We start from the raw sequence: 14,819 nt of genomic DNA, 5'->3' as shown, positions 1-14,819 counted from the left end.
ACAAATACCCCAGAATAGCCACCTCAGCTCTCTCGGTTGGGAGTTGGTCAAAGAGTTCTTTCCATCATCCTTCTCAATTTGAGTTGCATGTCATAAAAAAAAAAAAAAACTGTTTATCAGTAATCATTAAACTATTAATCAGAATGTCAGTATAACTATGGGAAAACCTGTGGATGTGGATAAGTGTTGCAAAGTCAGCTTTATTTATTGTCAATTTCTTCACATGTTCCAGACATACAAAGAGATCGAAATTACGTTTCTCACTATCCCACGGTGAAGACAAGACATATTTTACCAATTTAAGTCCACAGACAAACATAACATTCAAGTAAACAAAAAAGTAAGTAAATAAGTAAATAAGAGGGCACATATAATAATGAAAAAATAAGAGCAGCAAAATTTGGTTGAAATTGTGCATAGACAGTCAATAAAATACTAGTGCAAAGTCAGGCCAATAAAGTAAGTAATAAAGAAAGTGGCATAGTGGTGCAAGTTATGTAAGAGCAGCAGAAGTGTTGTGTTTTCAGGACAACAACACCAAGTTGTAAAGTGTACAAGTGTGCAAGTGTTCAAGTGTGCAAGTGGAGTAGTGCAGGCGGCCATTGTGGGTCCAATGTCCAGGATGTTATGTAGCTGAGGGTGGAGGGGGGAGAGGAGGGAGAGAGTTCAGCATCCTTACAGCTTGGTGTATGAAGCTGTTGGTGAGTCTGGTAGTGCGGGAGCGCAGGCTTCTGTACCTCTTGCCTTCACATTATCTAATATAGATATAGCCTACTCCATAAGTCAGAGAAGCAAAAAATGTCCCACATTAGGACAATCAACCACAGTTATTTATTTAAGATTAGTGAGCGTATGTTTTAACCATTTTTGTAGCATCCATGTTTTTACACTTCTGGAAAAGCACTTGAACACTTGCAGTGGGAAAAACAACGTCACGGGGGCGGTCCCTAATACTCTTGGTTCACACTCCAGTCCAGATGGTGGCGCTAATGCACCAAAAAGCCAACCGCCATACCAAACATTAATAATAATAAGAAGAAGTAAGAAATGGCGGGAGTTTATTTGGAGGCGGAAGTTAGTATAAGCGTTTACTCTAAATAGCTTTCTTGGCTTCTAAGTTACCCGTTTAGCCAAAAGAAGAAGACGTAAGTTACCTGAAGTATTGCCGTCTACAACAACTACAATTTTACATTTTGGTGAGGTAGCGCGACGAAAAGAGACCATATCTACTGGTTTACGGAATGTTTAGATTCAGTTCCAACAAATGAATAGCCTTTGTTGTATGATGTTACCCAAGCATGCGTATTTTACCAAGTAGTATAAAGAATTATAAACATTGCGAGAGGCAAGTAAAAGGAAAAATATCGTCATCTAGGAGCAATCTCCTGCCTTGAATTACAGTAACGCTAAAATCTAACTTAAGGTACTGTTGCAACATGTCGGACTATCTAAGTGACCACAACAGCGATGAAAATGAAGATGTAATCACCTCTGCGGAGCTCATTGTGAAATTAGAGGAGGTAAATAGTTACTTATGTCTTACTTAGTATGCTAATGTCAGAAAGTAAAGTGAGTCTGTGTTATTTAACGTAATCGTAATGTATTGTTGTCTCCACTAGGCCTACCCTGGGTTTTAGACCTTTCGTGCCCGTGCCGAACATTCCACTTTTCGTGCTTGATGACCCACACACACACTTTATTTCTTATATTGCATACCATCAATGGGATATACATACCATTTTAATCAGAGGGATCAGTTATATTAACTGATGTAAAATACATGGTAATAATGTTGATCTAGTAATGTACAGATTTTTTGTCCCAAACTAAATTGTTCTTCAGTCTACATACAGTACATCAGTCGAATTTGCATTTTGGAAATTGGACAGGCAGGTGCACAAGTGTCCTTCCACTGTACTGTGAAAACATTACCCTCTATTTTACGCCAGCTCGTGTCCCAACAATATTATTTTTGAGGTGGTCCATCAAATGGTCCAATGCAGTTTCCAAAGACGATCTTGATTGTTTTCTGTAGCTGGACCTATCTATTACATGCAGAGCAGCCAACAAAGCCTTGAGACGGTGCAACATAAACAATTTGGTCCACGATCCCTGCAGAGATTTGGTTCCCCAGTAGCAATGGATATTAGGGAGGGAAGTGAACCCCATGTAAATGATCAATCCCAGAAACCTGTGAACTCTTCTGGGGCCCACATAGCAACATTTGTCTGGCCCACCTCTGGGCCACTACCTTTCCTCAGGGTTGCCTCAGTGTTGGCCCACTTCTGATTTGATCCCCGGCCCAAAAATGGCCCAGTCACTGATAGGGCTTTGACTCCGAACTTCGTTATTCGAATATAATTCGATTATTTTAAAAATTAAAGATATTAGAACGAATTTTAGGGATCTCTTAGTATTCGAACCTGTAGCCTATGGAAATAATTTCTATAAATGTATTTGGTTGTAAACGTTGTTTTCAATTCAGATTCCGAGGTTTTTTTCACGCCCGGTGAAGTAAAATCGCGAGCTCATTAGCAAGGCTATTATTGGTCATCTGGGCTCCTAGGTGACGTTAGCATCCTGGCTTGTATATAACCTTACCATTACCTTACGCATGCCAGTTATCTCCAGCTGCCTGCCTGCAGCCTACTTCCAAAACTCCAAAGCTGCTTGCTGTCTTGCTTTATGTGATGTGTTAATCAATTAAATTCCCAACAATTTCACAACAGCTAGTTCTGGAGTAGGCCATTCAACTATCCCGCTTGCTTACGACGAGACTCAGGCTGCGCAGTCGGCACCCTCCTTATCTGGGTTTTGGGTTGCCAGGTTTTAGCCTATGCGAAAACGGTTGAAATTGAAACTAAGTGATAGTGTATATGTAGGGTGTATTTCATACACAATCTGAAAACCTGAATGGATCAATGATTTTAAAATGAAGTTTGATGGCCATGCAAATTACGGGAGTTTTCCGGGAGAAATAACAAAACGGGAGGGTGTGGGAGATGACCTTGAAATACGGGAGAAACCCGGGAAAACAGGAGTATTGACAGGTATGGTGTGTTCATCTGGTCTGTCTCACTCAGTGGGACACACGCATCACAGCTATATGAGAGTGCTGCGCTACCTGAAGAAGAGATTTTAAAACTTTGAGAGATACGTTTTTATACCTGTCAGCAGGGCTCTACACTAAAAAAAAAATTCAGCAGCACTTGTGCGCCCAAGTTAAAAGATTTAGGAGCACAGACAAAAATTTGGGAGCACAGTCAGTTCTGTAGTTAACTTACACATAATCTAACATTATACTGCAGCTAACAGTTAAACATGCCAGTGCACCAATTGCGAATATTAAGAATGACTGACAACATTTAGGCTACAGGAAACAGGATTTTAAAGATCAGTGCCTACTTTATTTTCAGTCTGTTCTATTTTCCTACATTTTGTTAATGTAAAATAATATAATGCATTGCCATATTTGCATTTAGCCTGTATATCAAGTATTCTGCCAAATTTAGGCTAATTTATTTATTTGTGAATCCATCTATAGCTAATCCAAATATGCCCATGGTGACCTATCTGACTGCATACTGCCTAATAGACTACTACTACTAAAACAGTCCATTTTCTCTTCCACAAAACCCAACATAGGCTAATCAAGGATATATGTTTTATACTTTTAGTTTTTATTTGAAATATCTGCATTGATGGGGGCAGTAGGCAAACGTTAGGCCTACTTTCGTTTTGCACTTCAGCTTGTATTTGGTGTAAACAAACATACATGCGTAGAAGCCTGGAGTTGTCAGTAGCGTTCTACCTTTGAATAAAATGGGAGTATTACGGGAGGGTACTTTTGTGCCGGTTCGTTCGCTACAGCTATATTTTGCATATTGCAGCCAATACCTCAAATGGGCTAAAAGGCATGTTAGGTTACCTTTCCTTCTCTCACTGCATTCTCAGAATCTCATCCTGTTCCTCCCATATCCAATTAATTTGGTGGATAGAAGAACTAATTTCTTCAATCTTTGCATCTTGGTTAGCTAGTCTAACTTTCCGCTTTTTCTGCGCGCTCTTGGATTTGATAGAAGCGACTACTAGCGAGTCACAACGCGAAACTGCTAACGTTGATGGGAGGTGTAGTTTTTATGCTGCATTCGCGACGTGATTCTATGGTTTGCAACCAGTAATGTTTCTCGATGTTGCGGTGTATTTTGTAGACAAACATTGACATGGTTAGAAGTCATTCGCACCAGTGCGCCTAAATATTTTTTTGCACTCGCACGGCATCATTTTTACTCGCATGTGCGAGTGAAATGGGCGCACTGTAGAGCCCTGTTGACGTTGATGCCGTTTAGAACAGAAACATCTGACACCACGTTATTTCCACGTTATTTTCCTCTGCTGATTCATGGTTCTGTGATTGACAAATCTGGCAGTTTTTTTTTTTGTGTTTCAGAAAAAATATAGACATAGAAAAATTGAAACCATGCAGTCTAAAATGACAAATCAAGCACTTTATTTCAATAGCTACTTTTCAGGCTTATTGTTTTCTTAAATTATTTAAATGTGTTGACAAAGGACATTTTGTGATGACTTGAATTATGTCTTATAATATGTCAGCAAGCAATGCATCATCAAGGCTGTGTTGTAAGATGTTGATGAAAGCATTTTGCACAGTTAACCATATCCAGTGCACCCATCCATAAGTTCAATAAATGTTCCTTTTTTAAATTGAGACTTATAACATTTGTTATCATCATTTGTGTCATTTGTATGATGTAAATTGAGGGAGCAAAATAAAAGCAGTATCGGCTCCAAATATCGGCTCAAGAAAATCGGCAGCCTGTATCGGTCAACGGCTAAGGCTGATGGAAAAAAATCGGTATCGGCACTAAAAAATCCATATCGGTCGATCCCTAGCATCCACACATCAGCAGTCTTTTAACTGTGTTAATGTTATTGCAAGGATTCGCACACGAACGTCTTAAAATGACAGGCAATTAGACATACACTACTGAACTTTATTGAATGCTACCTCTGACTAAGAATGCATTACTTTGCACTTGTATAGTCTTTTATTTTTGAATCTTAAGAGCAATAAACATATATTGCAATGTTAAAGAATTCATGTTTTTTCATTCATATATGAAAATAAACAAGTTGCTATTAGTGAATTAATTGGGAGATAATCGAAATCGAATCGGACTAAAAAAATGAATCGTTAGATTAATCGATGCATCGAAAAAATAATCGCTAGATTAATCGTTTAAAAAATAATCGTTTATCCCAGCCCTAATTATGTCCCTTGCTGGCCACCGGTATTTTAACATGGCGCACGTACATGGCGAGTCGACATGGCGCTATGTAAATGTAAATGAGGATTTCTAAGCCAATAGGTATGCTTCGACTTGTTGGTGGTGGTAATTAAACATGAATGGGGCCACATTTATGTATGGGAAATGTTGATTTTGTTAACAAACAACTGAAAACGTTACACAGGGGACCTTTAAGTTTCATGTTGCCTAGTTGAAAGAGTGAAGAGAGAAAAACGCTGCTTTATATGAATTTCAAAATATTTAAAAAAAGAATCTAAGGGGGTAGTTCCCCCCCCATTTTGAAAAATGAATTTTAAGCCCTGTCCGAGTAAGTGGTTAATCTTCTGATAGAACGGCTTCATTCTCCCAACAAAACAATGCCATAGGGCTTGTTGTAGGAAGTTCACCACCTACTCTGAATTAACTTACTCAGGTTTGTCACTAAATGTCACATCAAATCCATTCTCCCCCCCACCCTGGACCCCTTCCAGTTTGCATACCGAGCCAAGCGGTCTACAGAGGATGCAATCTGCTCTGCCCTCCACCCAGCCCTCACCCACCTGGAAAAAAGAGACTCATATGTGAGATTGCTGTTTATAGACTTCAGTTCTGCATTCAACACCATAATACCACAACAACTCATCTGCAAACTTGACAAACTGGGACTCAGTACCTACCTCTGCAACTGGCTACTGGACTTCCTCTGTCAGAGGCCTCAAGTAGTACGTGTTGGCAACAATATCTCAAGCAGCATCACACTGAGCACGGGGGCCCCCCAAGGCTGCGTGCTCAGTCCGCTGCTCTTCACCCTGCTGACGCATGACTGCACTGTAACCTACAGCAACAACCACATAGTGAAATTGGCTGACGACACAACTCTGGTGGGTCTCATCACCAAGGGCTTACGAGACTCAATACAGGTTGGAGGTCGACCTTCTGACCACGTGGTGCAGGGACAACAACCTTCTGCTGAAGCGTCAGCAAGACCAAGGAGATTGTTGTTGACTTCCGTAGAGGTCACACCCAACACCTGCCACTGACCATCGACGGTGCTGTGGTGGAGAGAGTGAGCAGCACCAAATTCCTGGGGGTGCACATCAGTGAAGACCTCTCCTGGACCACCAACACTGCATCACTGGCGAAGAAAGCTCAGCGCCGCCTGTACTTCCTCGCTTGAAACTCAGGCGAGCAAGTGCTCCACCAGCCATCATGACCACATTCTACCGAGGCACCATTGAGAGCATCCTCTCCAGCTGTATCGCTGTGTGAATGGAAGCTGCACTGAATACAACAGGAAAGCCCTGCAGCATAGTGAACACAGCTGGAAGGATTATTGGTGCTTCTCTCCCCTCCCTGAAGGACATTTACACCTCCCACCTCACCCATAGAGGCGACCAAAATTGTGAGTGATGCAAGTCACCCGCTCACAATTTGTTTGATCTACTGCCCTCTGGGAAGAGGTACAGAAGCCTGCGCTCCCGCACCACCAGACTCACCAACAGCTTCATACACCAGGCTGTTAGGATCCTGAACTCTCTCCCCCCTCTCCCCCCTCCACCCTCAGCTACATAACATCCTGGACTTTTAGACCCAAAATGGCTGCCTTGCACTACTCCACTTGTACACTTGCAACTTGTTGTTGTCCTGAACACTTCTGAACACACTTCTGCTGCTCTTACATAACTTGCACCACTATGCCACTTGCATACTTAGGTCAAACAAAATTACCTCAGCCATTTATTGGCCTGACTTTTGCACTATTATATTGACTGTCTACTGTATGCACAATTGCACAATTTCTACCAAATTTTGCTGCTCTTATTTCTTCATTGTATGTGCCTTCTTATTTTTTACTTTTTATATTGTTTACTTGAATGTTATGTTTGTCTGTAGACCTAATTGGTAAAATATGTCTTGTCTCCACCGTGGGACAGTAGGAAACGCAATTTCGATCTCTTTGTATGTCTTGACATGTGAAGAAATTGACAATAAAGCAGACTTTTGACTTTGACTTTGATCATAAACCAGGTACCGTATTTTCCGGACTATTAGTCGCTCCGGAGTATAAGTTGCATCAGTCAAAAAATGTGTCATGAAGAGGAAAAAAACTAGAAGTCGCTGTTATTTCGAAATTATTTTTACGAAATCCAAGACCAGGAACATACATTTAATCTGGAAAGGCAGGGTGTTCAACTACACAATAGCACACAGAACAACAGGCTGAATAGGTGTCCGGTAGGTATGTAACGTAATACAGTTATTCAGCTACACTATTTAGCCAGCTTGATGTTGGTTAGCTTGGTGACAAGGAAATTAAAATGGCAGTTCCTGGTTGCACAGTTTGTTGTGGTGATGTTTCCTTTCTGCCAGATGTGGAATATTAACGATGACTAGACGTTTGTTTGCTTACCCTCGTTTGAACTGCCGTTGTCCTTTGCTGTGTAATTTGTTAGCTAGATGCTAGCGATTAGCAAATTGCTAGCGGTTGTCTGTGTTGAACATGGGAAGTGCCTGGGAAGCTGAATAGGCTAAATTAACATAACAAGCCAGCAAGTCACAAGCCTAGAGCGCCCTCTCACTGTTGTAGATGGTAATGTTACCTTGGTTCATGCAAAGATTCATGTCAGTCAACAGGAATTAACATTTAACAACATGTTAAAATATATATATATATATATATATATATATATATATAGAAGTTGCACAGCAAACTAGTCAAACTATGAAAAAAAGTGTGACTTATAGTCCGGAAAATACGGTACTTGGAATACCCCCCATGTCATCATCCCTGTTGACCCGTTAAGTAAGCAGTATTGTGTTTTTTTTTTCTTTGCTCTTAAAGCGTCTGCATACTCGCCATTCCCAACCTGTAGCGCGACAATGTGACGTCACGGGAGCGCCGTAACCATTTATACTTGTGTGTGGTGGTCGCGACACTAGTTGCAATATTCTCCTGAACAGAGGTGTCGCTGTTGTGAAAAGGGTATTACTACCTACGTTACACAGTAGAAGAAGCAGTCAGTACCATTGGCGTCAATGGCAGTAAAAAACACTAGCTAGCCTTTGTGATGGTATTTCAGACTTCGGTTGCTGCTATTCACAACTACCATCTAGTTTCCAAGGTGTGTGCAGATAGATAGATAGATTTGACTTGGACAAGGGGGGGTCACTTTAAGACGTTCCTGAGTAGCCTAACACAGTTAAAAGGCTGCTGATGTGTGGATGCAATTCATAACGTTTTCTACATAGTAGTTAAAATAAAGGTTTGTACTTCTCCTTGGGACAAGCACTTTTGAATTTTGGAAAAAACTTTTCCATTTACATCGGGATTTTGCAAACATTCAGAGTCAAAAAAATGAGCCCTTCAACGAAATTGACAAGCAGCTGTAAGTAGGCTAAGCATACTAAATTCGACATCCAAACAGTATTCTAACGTTAGCTTTGAGATACTTCTTGATTTCATAACTTAACTTAGTTTAGTCTCTTCAATGTAGCCTACTATGTTGTGATGAGACCTTAGCAGAGTTAACTTCAATGCAGCAGTTTTGAACAAATTTGCGCAGCATTTAGCCAGATGTCTTCTATGCAATGCTTCTATGTGGCAACAACAATCCTTCAACAATCGTGAATATTTTGTTAAATGCACATGCAGAGGAGGGGCAGTGGGCTACGAGAGAGAGCGGGGTGGGGTAAGGAAAGGCTGCGTGCTTAAAATGCGCAGCTCAAGGGCAATGCAAGGATTTGATCTTATATTTAATTTCAATTAAATTAAACATAGAATATTAATCTGTGGCGGCCTATTTTGATTTCATGGCGCCCCGCCACAGATTAGTCAATGTATGGGAAACACTGATAAATCTTTTCTATTCTTTCCTCTTCATTCCATGTATTGCGACTCTTGCTGGTAACTTAGTTAACTTATCCAGCTAACTATTAAAAATTCACGACTGTAACAAAACAGTCCTCCGAACTGCAACTCTCGCTTGCCGTCAAACTAGTCCATCTTCCGGTTTCCGGATTGGCGCGCTCAGCTGAAAAAAATAGTGGTGCGCTACCGGCCAAAATCCTGGCGCGCCAGAGAGATCTACGTCATTTTTGACGTCACATTGTCGCGCTACCGTAACATAATTGGCCATAAGTGAATATTTTTTTTTTTTTTTTTATTAAGTTCTTGACAAAACATTCTCATGTGATAACCAGGGAACCAAATGGGAACGTTCTGACTTTGTCCTCTTTGTAACAATAATGTCACAAGATAACTTTGGGGGGGACATTCCTTTTATCTAGGGAACTTTAAACTGCAACACTTTCCTAACCAAAAGACACCATTTTAAGAATGTGATTGATGACCATGTATATTTATGAGTGATTTCCATTTGTCATAGGCCTGGCTCAATGAGAAGTTTTCCCCTGAACTGCTGGAGCACAAGAGCGAAATTGTGGAGTGCGTCATGGAGCAAATTGTGCACATGGTGAGAAGAAAATAGTCAAATACATACAGTATCTCACAAAAGTGAGTACACCCCTCACATTTCAGCAAATATCTTTTCATGGGACAACACTGAAGAAATTACACTTTCATACAATGTAAAGTAGTGAGTGTACAAGCATAACAGAGTAAATTTGATGTCCCCTCAAAATAACTCCGCACACAGCCATTAATGTTAATGACAATTTTTATTGGTAAAAACTGGTGATTAGATGCCATGTCTGCCATTTATTTGATGATGTGTGTGTCTGAGTCTGACGGGGACAAGGAGAGAGAAGGTTTAGACCAGGGGTGCCCAAATTCTTTCCCACCAAAAATGAATCGGGGGTGGAGGGCAACGGGCCAAATTGTTCAAGTTGTGGACCATTAAGTTGAAATATATTGTATATTTGTTCAAAATTAACATTCTATAAAAGGTAGACTTTTTTAAGAAATAGGAACAATTTTCCTTATTGTGCTTGTCTTTGTGCTGTGTTTGTCATTAGCAACCTACATCTGTCCTGCTCTGAAAAAAAAGTTCAGGAGTTTTTCTAGTAGGCCTAATGAACAAAATATTAATACAAATATAGCTGCAAGCAGCAATGTGGGGGCCAAGCAGTGCGCTATAGCAGGAATGGAGTTGCCATGGCATGAGCAAGCACTCACAGCAAGTTTGGTTGCAATTGGATAAAGAATGGCTGAGAAATAAGCTCATTTACTTTGTATTAGTGTCCCTAGACGTGCAAATTACACCAATGTCCAATGTGCATTCTCAGAATCAGCTACCATGTCCCTGGACTTCATACACCAAAGAGTTGCTGAGATGCGAGTTCAATTTGTCTATTACAGCACCCCTACAGGCCAAATGAGACCACTTTCCTTGCATGTCCTCACAATCAGCTACTTTGTCTCTGTATTAAGTTTGGACATCAAAGCGTTGCTGAGATACAAGCTCACTTCCTGTATTGCAACGCCCCCTATAGAGGCCAAATGATGCCAATTTCCTAGGGCGTCATCACAATCAGATACCAAGTCCCTGTACCAAGTTTGGACTTCATACATTAAAGCGTAGCCGAGATGTTAGCCCAGTTCCTGTTAGGTGGCATCGTCGCCATGTGTGATTGGCTGTCACGGGCAAATAAACTTGAAATTCAAAAATCTGACAAGTATCGTTTGTGCGGCTCGGTCTGAAGATCCTCTCCGCCTAGTTCTGTGAAAATCGGATGAAATTTGTAACCGCTGAAACTTTTCGTAGAGTTTGGACTAAATCCAATTTGGCGGAGGTCCAATATGGCAGAAAGTGACGGGATAGGGGTCGATGAACTCGGGATGGTCCAAGGATTCAGACGCTACCTCAATTGTCAAAATCAGACAAAAGAGTCAAGGATCACGCGCATGAACGTCCATGTCCAGCATTGAACTGGTGGTGGCGCTAGAGTGTTCAATGTATATGCATAAAATTGCTGTGAGTGATTGGGATAGTGTCTTGACTAATGGTATCGAGTTTTGTTATGTTAACTCAAAGCGTCACAGAGACGTTAGTCCACTTCCTGTTTGGCGGCTTCATCACCATATTTGATTGGCTGTCACGGGCAAACAAAAATGAAATTGAAAAATCTGACAAGCTCGTTTGTGCGGCTCGGGCAGAAGATCATCTCCGCCAAGTTCCGTGAAAATCGGATGGAATTTGTGAACGCTGAAACTTTTTGTAGAGTTTGGACTAAATCCAATATGGCGGAGGTCCAATATGGCGGAAAGTGACGTAATAGGAGTCATTGAACTTAGGTCGGTCCAGGGATTCCAACAGTGCCTGATTTGTGAAAATCGGATGCACCGTTCAATGGTCACATGCGTTAATGCAATCCAGTTTTGACCCATTGGTGGCGCTAGAGTGTTGGGCATAGAGTTTGTACCAACTGTAAATTGGTGAGAGTGATCATGGGACAGTGCTGGATCAGTCTGCCGAATTTCATAACTTTAGACCCAGCGGTTCAATTTTCGCCCAGATTTTGACCTGTTGGTGGCGCTAGACGGCTGGGTTTAGAGGTCCGTAAATGAGCGTGAGTGATCAGTGGATCAGCACTTTTTAGCCAGGCGTTCTATGGGCTGCCATAGACTCCAATGGCGGATGTGTAATAATAATAGGAAAAGCTAGTAACTCAATGGGTGCCTTCGCAGCTTCGCTGCTTGGCCCCCAATAATGACTGAACAATAACAATTGGACAATTCAGATTAGCTACTAGACACATCCATAGTACACAAACAATCATTAGAGTTAGCATGACAATCCCTCAGTTTTTTCAGAAAGTCCGTAGTGTCTTTAAGGTAAGAGGGTAAAGTGTACCAAGCCACAAAAACACGAAACCACGAAACAATTGGACGGCCCGGAGGGTCTTTTGTCTGTTGTTTTTTGTTGCAAACTGCAGTTTCATTATTCTATGTTTTTGTACATTGAAACTGGGTCTCCCCCTGTTGGAGAGCGCTGGGTACCTGTGGGGGTTAAAGGTGATGATGTAGTTCATTTAAGCACACCTACTTGGGGTCAAGGGTGATATTGCCATTTTTCACACTCAAGAAGGGTGTCAGCCCGAAACGTTTGTGAGGCAATTAAAAAGTAAACGAAACTGGAGTACTTGCTTTATTTATTTGTCAAAGTCTTTGATTTACCATCAAGAAAGTTTAAGCACCCAGTTGAAGTACTATAGGGTGTTGAGAGCGCTTCCTTATTTCTACATATTAAGGAGAGCTGATAAATTATCTTTAAATTTGTAGGGTCACCTGCAGAACATTCAATGAAACACTTTTGTACTTGAATACACCTTGTGGTGCAACCTGGACACATCGTCAGTGATGCTCCCGGGGTCATAGGGTGTTTCGGTTCTTACATCAGACAACCTCACACGGACGACCCAGCCGGGGTTGATCAGGCCCTGACTCGGGGCAGCTGTGGTCTACTGGTTAGCGCTTCGGACTTGTAACCGGAGGGTTGCCGGTTCGAACCCCGACCAGTAGGAATGGCTGAAGTGTCCTTGAGCAAGGCAGCTTGAGCTAACCCCTCACTGCTCCCCGAGCGCCACTGTAGCAGGCAGCTCACTGCGTCGGAATTAGTGTGTGCTTCACCTCACTGTGTGTTTCACTAATTCACGGATTGGGATAAATGCAGAGACCAAATTTCCCTCACGGGATCAAAAGAGTATATCCAGGTAGCGCACTACGTCACAACGTGTACAACCCCCCCCACCTTAACCAGAGCCACTGTGAAGCCTTTTCAGCAGCTTCCAGGATGTTCTTGATGGCTCTTTGGCTGTGCAGTCCGCAAATCCCTAAGAGTCCCAGGACCCATTGTAGAAACTGGCCTACGAAGCCCCTGCAGCTCACTTCAGCAGGCTTACAGCGGGCCTTCCACCCGTTCCTCCGACACTCAGCTACCAAATCACCTTGGCCCTCTTCCTTTCCTTGGCTTCCCCCATTCAATATTCCCAGGGGACAGTTAGTTCAATTAGCACCACCTGCTTCCTTGCTGCGGACATCCCCCGCCCACAGTTTTTGGTTTACAATTGGATTAAATGGCCTTGGTTTAATTTTACTTAGTGCAGGGCGAAAACTTCAATTCCACTTCAATCTGTTTGTGTGATACAGGAAGAAAACCTGCAGCGAGCAAGGAAGGGTGATGTCAAAGCCAACATTCATCGAATGGAGATTGACCGCATCCGGTTTGTCCTTAACAGCTTCCTGCGCTCCCGCTTACAGAAGGTACAGAATGTTTTTGTTTTTGTGTAGAAATCATTCTGACTATTTCATTAAATTTGATGTATGTATTCCCCCATTAACAATACAATATATATATATATATATATATATATATATATATATATATATATATATATATATATATATATATATATATATATATATATATATATATATATATATATATATATATATATATACATACACACATTTATTAGGGTGGACACAGGACATTTTTTTTCTAAAATTTCACAACGCACACCCTCTCATTCTAGGAGGTTAGGTGAAAAAGAAATGCAGTTTAAATTTCAGGAAAATCCAACAAGTAGAAGTGGTCCCCCCCAGAGGCTTCAAAATCCCCAATGTTCACTAAATTAAAGTTTTGGCCGTTTTTGCCAATTCTGTTGTTTTGCGCCTGTTGTTCCTGGTTGAAAAGATTATTAATATTATTCAGTGGCAAGTAATTGACAAATCAAAATTTGAGCCTTTGGGTAGTGATGATTCTGGTCCAGGTTGTCTTGGTGATTCTGAGAAGATCGGGCTAGACAACAGACGTCATGTTGTTGTGCAAAGTTTGCAAAAGCATCTGGAGAATGCCCAAGTCCTCGAGAAGACTACAGAGAGTTTGCTAGACTAACACTTTGGTTGTTGGGGGAAAACATTACATCAGATTTCTCTGCACCAGGTCTGTACCATCGTGGTCGCTGGATGGCTAAAGGAATTTATTGCCTGAAAATCTTTGGATATCGCCACCAATTCAAGCTCACCAAAGGTGACCTTGATGCCTTGCGGGGCATGTGTGTGTTTGTCTTCACGGTCTATGCATGTTTTTGGTTTGTGGCACCAGTGGCAGAGTCTGCCCCTCTACATGACCTAGCAATGATTAAAGCTGGCCGAAGACTACAGCAAAGTCGACAAAATTTCTCAGATAATACTAAGTAAGATGCAGCTTCATCTTTGGTATTTGATTGAGGACCTTGCTGCTGTGACATTGTTCTCCCCTGATGCCAGCAATGAAGAAAAAGAGGCAATAGTCAATGCCAAAGAGAGCCATTCCCTGAAGATGTGCGACGCCTTGCTCCTAACAAGAGTTAACTTCAAGGGCCTTTCTGTTACACAGTTTGTCACAAGTCGTTCTCTCAACCTGTTCCAGGCACTTGGCCTATCACAGCAATTCCTGACCTCTTCAGTTGCTACATGGTCTGATCAAGCTGATTATGTTGCAGCATCTAAGATTGTTCATGCACTGAAAGTGGTGAATGATTGTGCTGAGCATGCTGTTAAACTAGCCA

General features: G+C 41.5%; 1 protein-coding gene across 3 annotated transcripts in view; it reads left to right on the top strand.

Annotated features, from left to right (window-relative positions):
• Nucleotides 1-1,048: 1,048 nt before the first annotated feature.
• Nucleotides 1,049-14,819, top strand: part of gins4 (GINS complex subunit 4 (Sld5 homolog)) — a 43,588-nt gene continuing 29,817 nt past the window's right edge. Inside the window, exons 1-4 of one of the 3 annotated variants that reach the window (XM_048243074.1) lie at nucleotides 1,049-1,196; nucleotides 1,423-1,520; nucleotides 9,695-9,781; nucleotides 13,417-13,530. In XM_048243074.1, coding sequence (XP_048099031.1) covers nucleotides 1,437-1,520; nucleotides 9,695-9,781; nucleotides 13,417-13,530 — 285 coding nt within the window. In that variant the 5' untranslated portion in view covers nucleotides 1,049-1,196; nucleotides 1,423-1,436. Of the gene's footprint in view, nucleotides 1,521-9,694; nucleotides 9,782-13,416; nucleotides 13,531-14,819 lie in introns of all 3 variants that reach the window. The other 2 variants (XM_048243075.1, XM_048243073.1) reach the window with 2 other exon arrangements.

Source organism: Alosa alosa, chromosome 5 (assembly GCF_017589495.1).
Source record: "Alosa alosa isolate M-15738 ecotype Scorff River chromosome 5, AALO_Geno_1.1, whole genome shotgun sequence".
Lineage (NCBI taxonomy): Eukaryota > Metazoa > Chordata > Actinopteri > Clupeiformes > Clupeidae > Alosa > Alosa alosa.
This window is presented reverse-complemented; position numbering and strand designations above follow the sequence as displayed.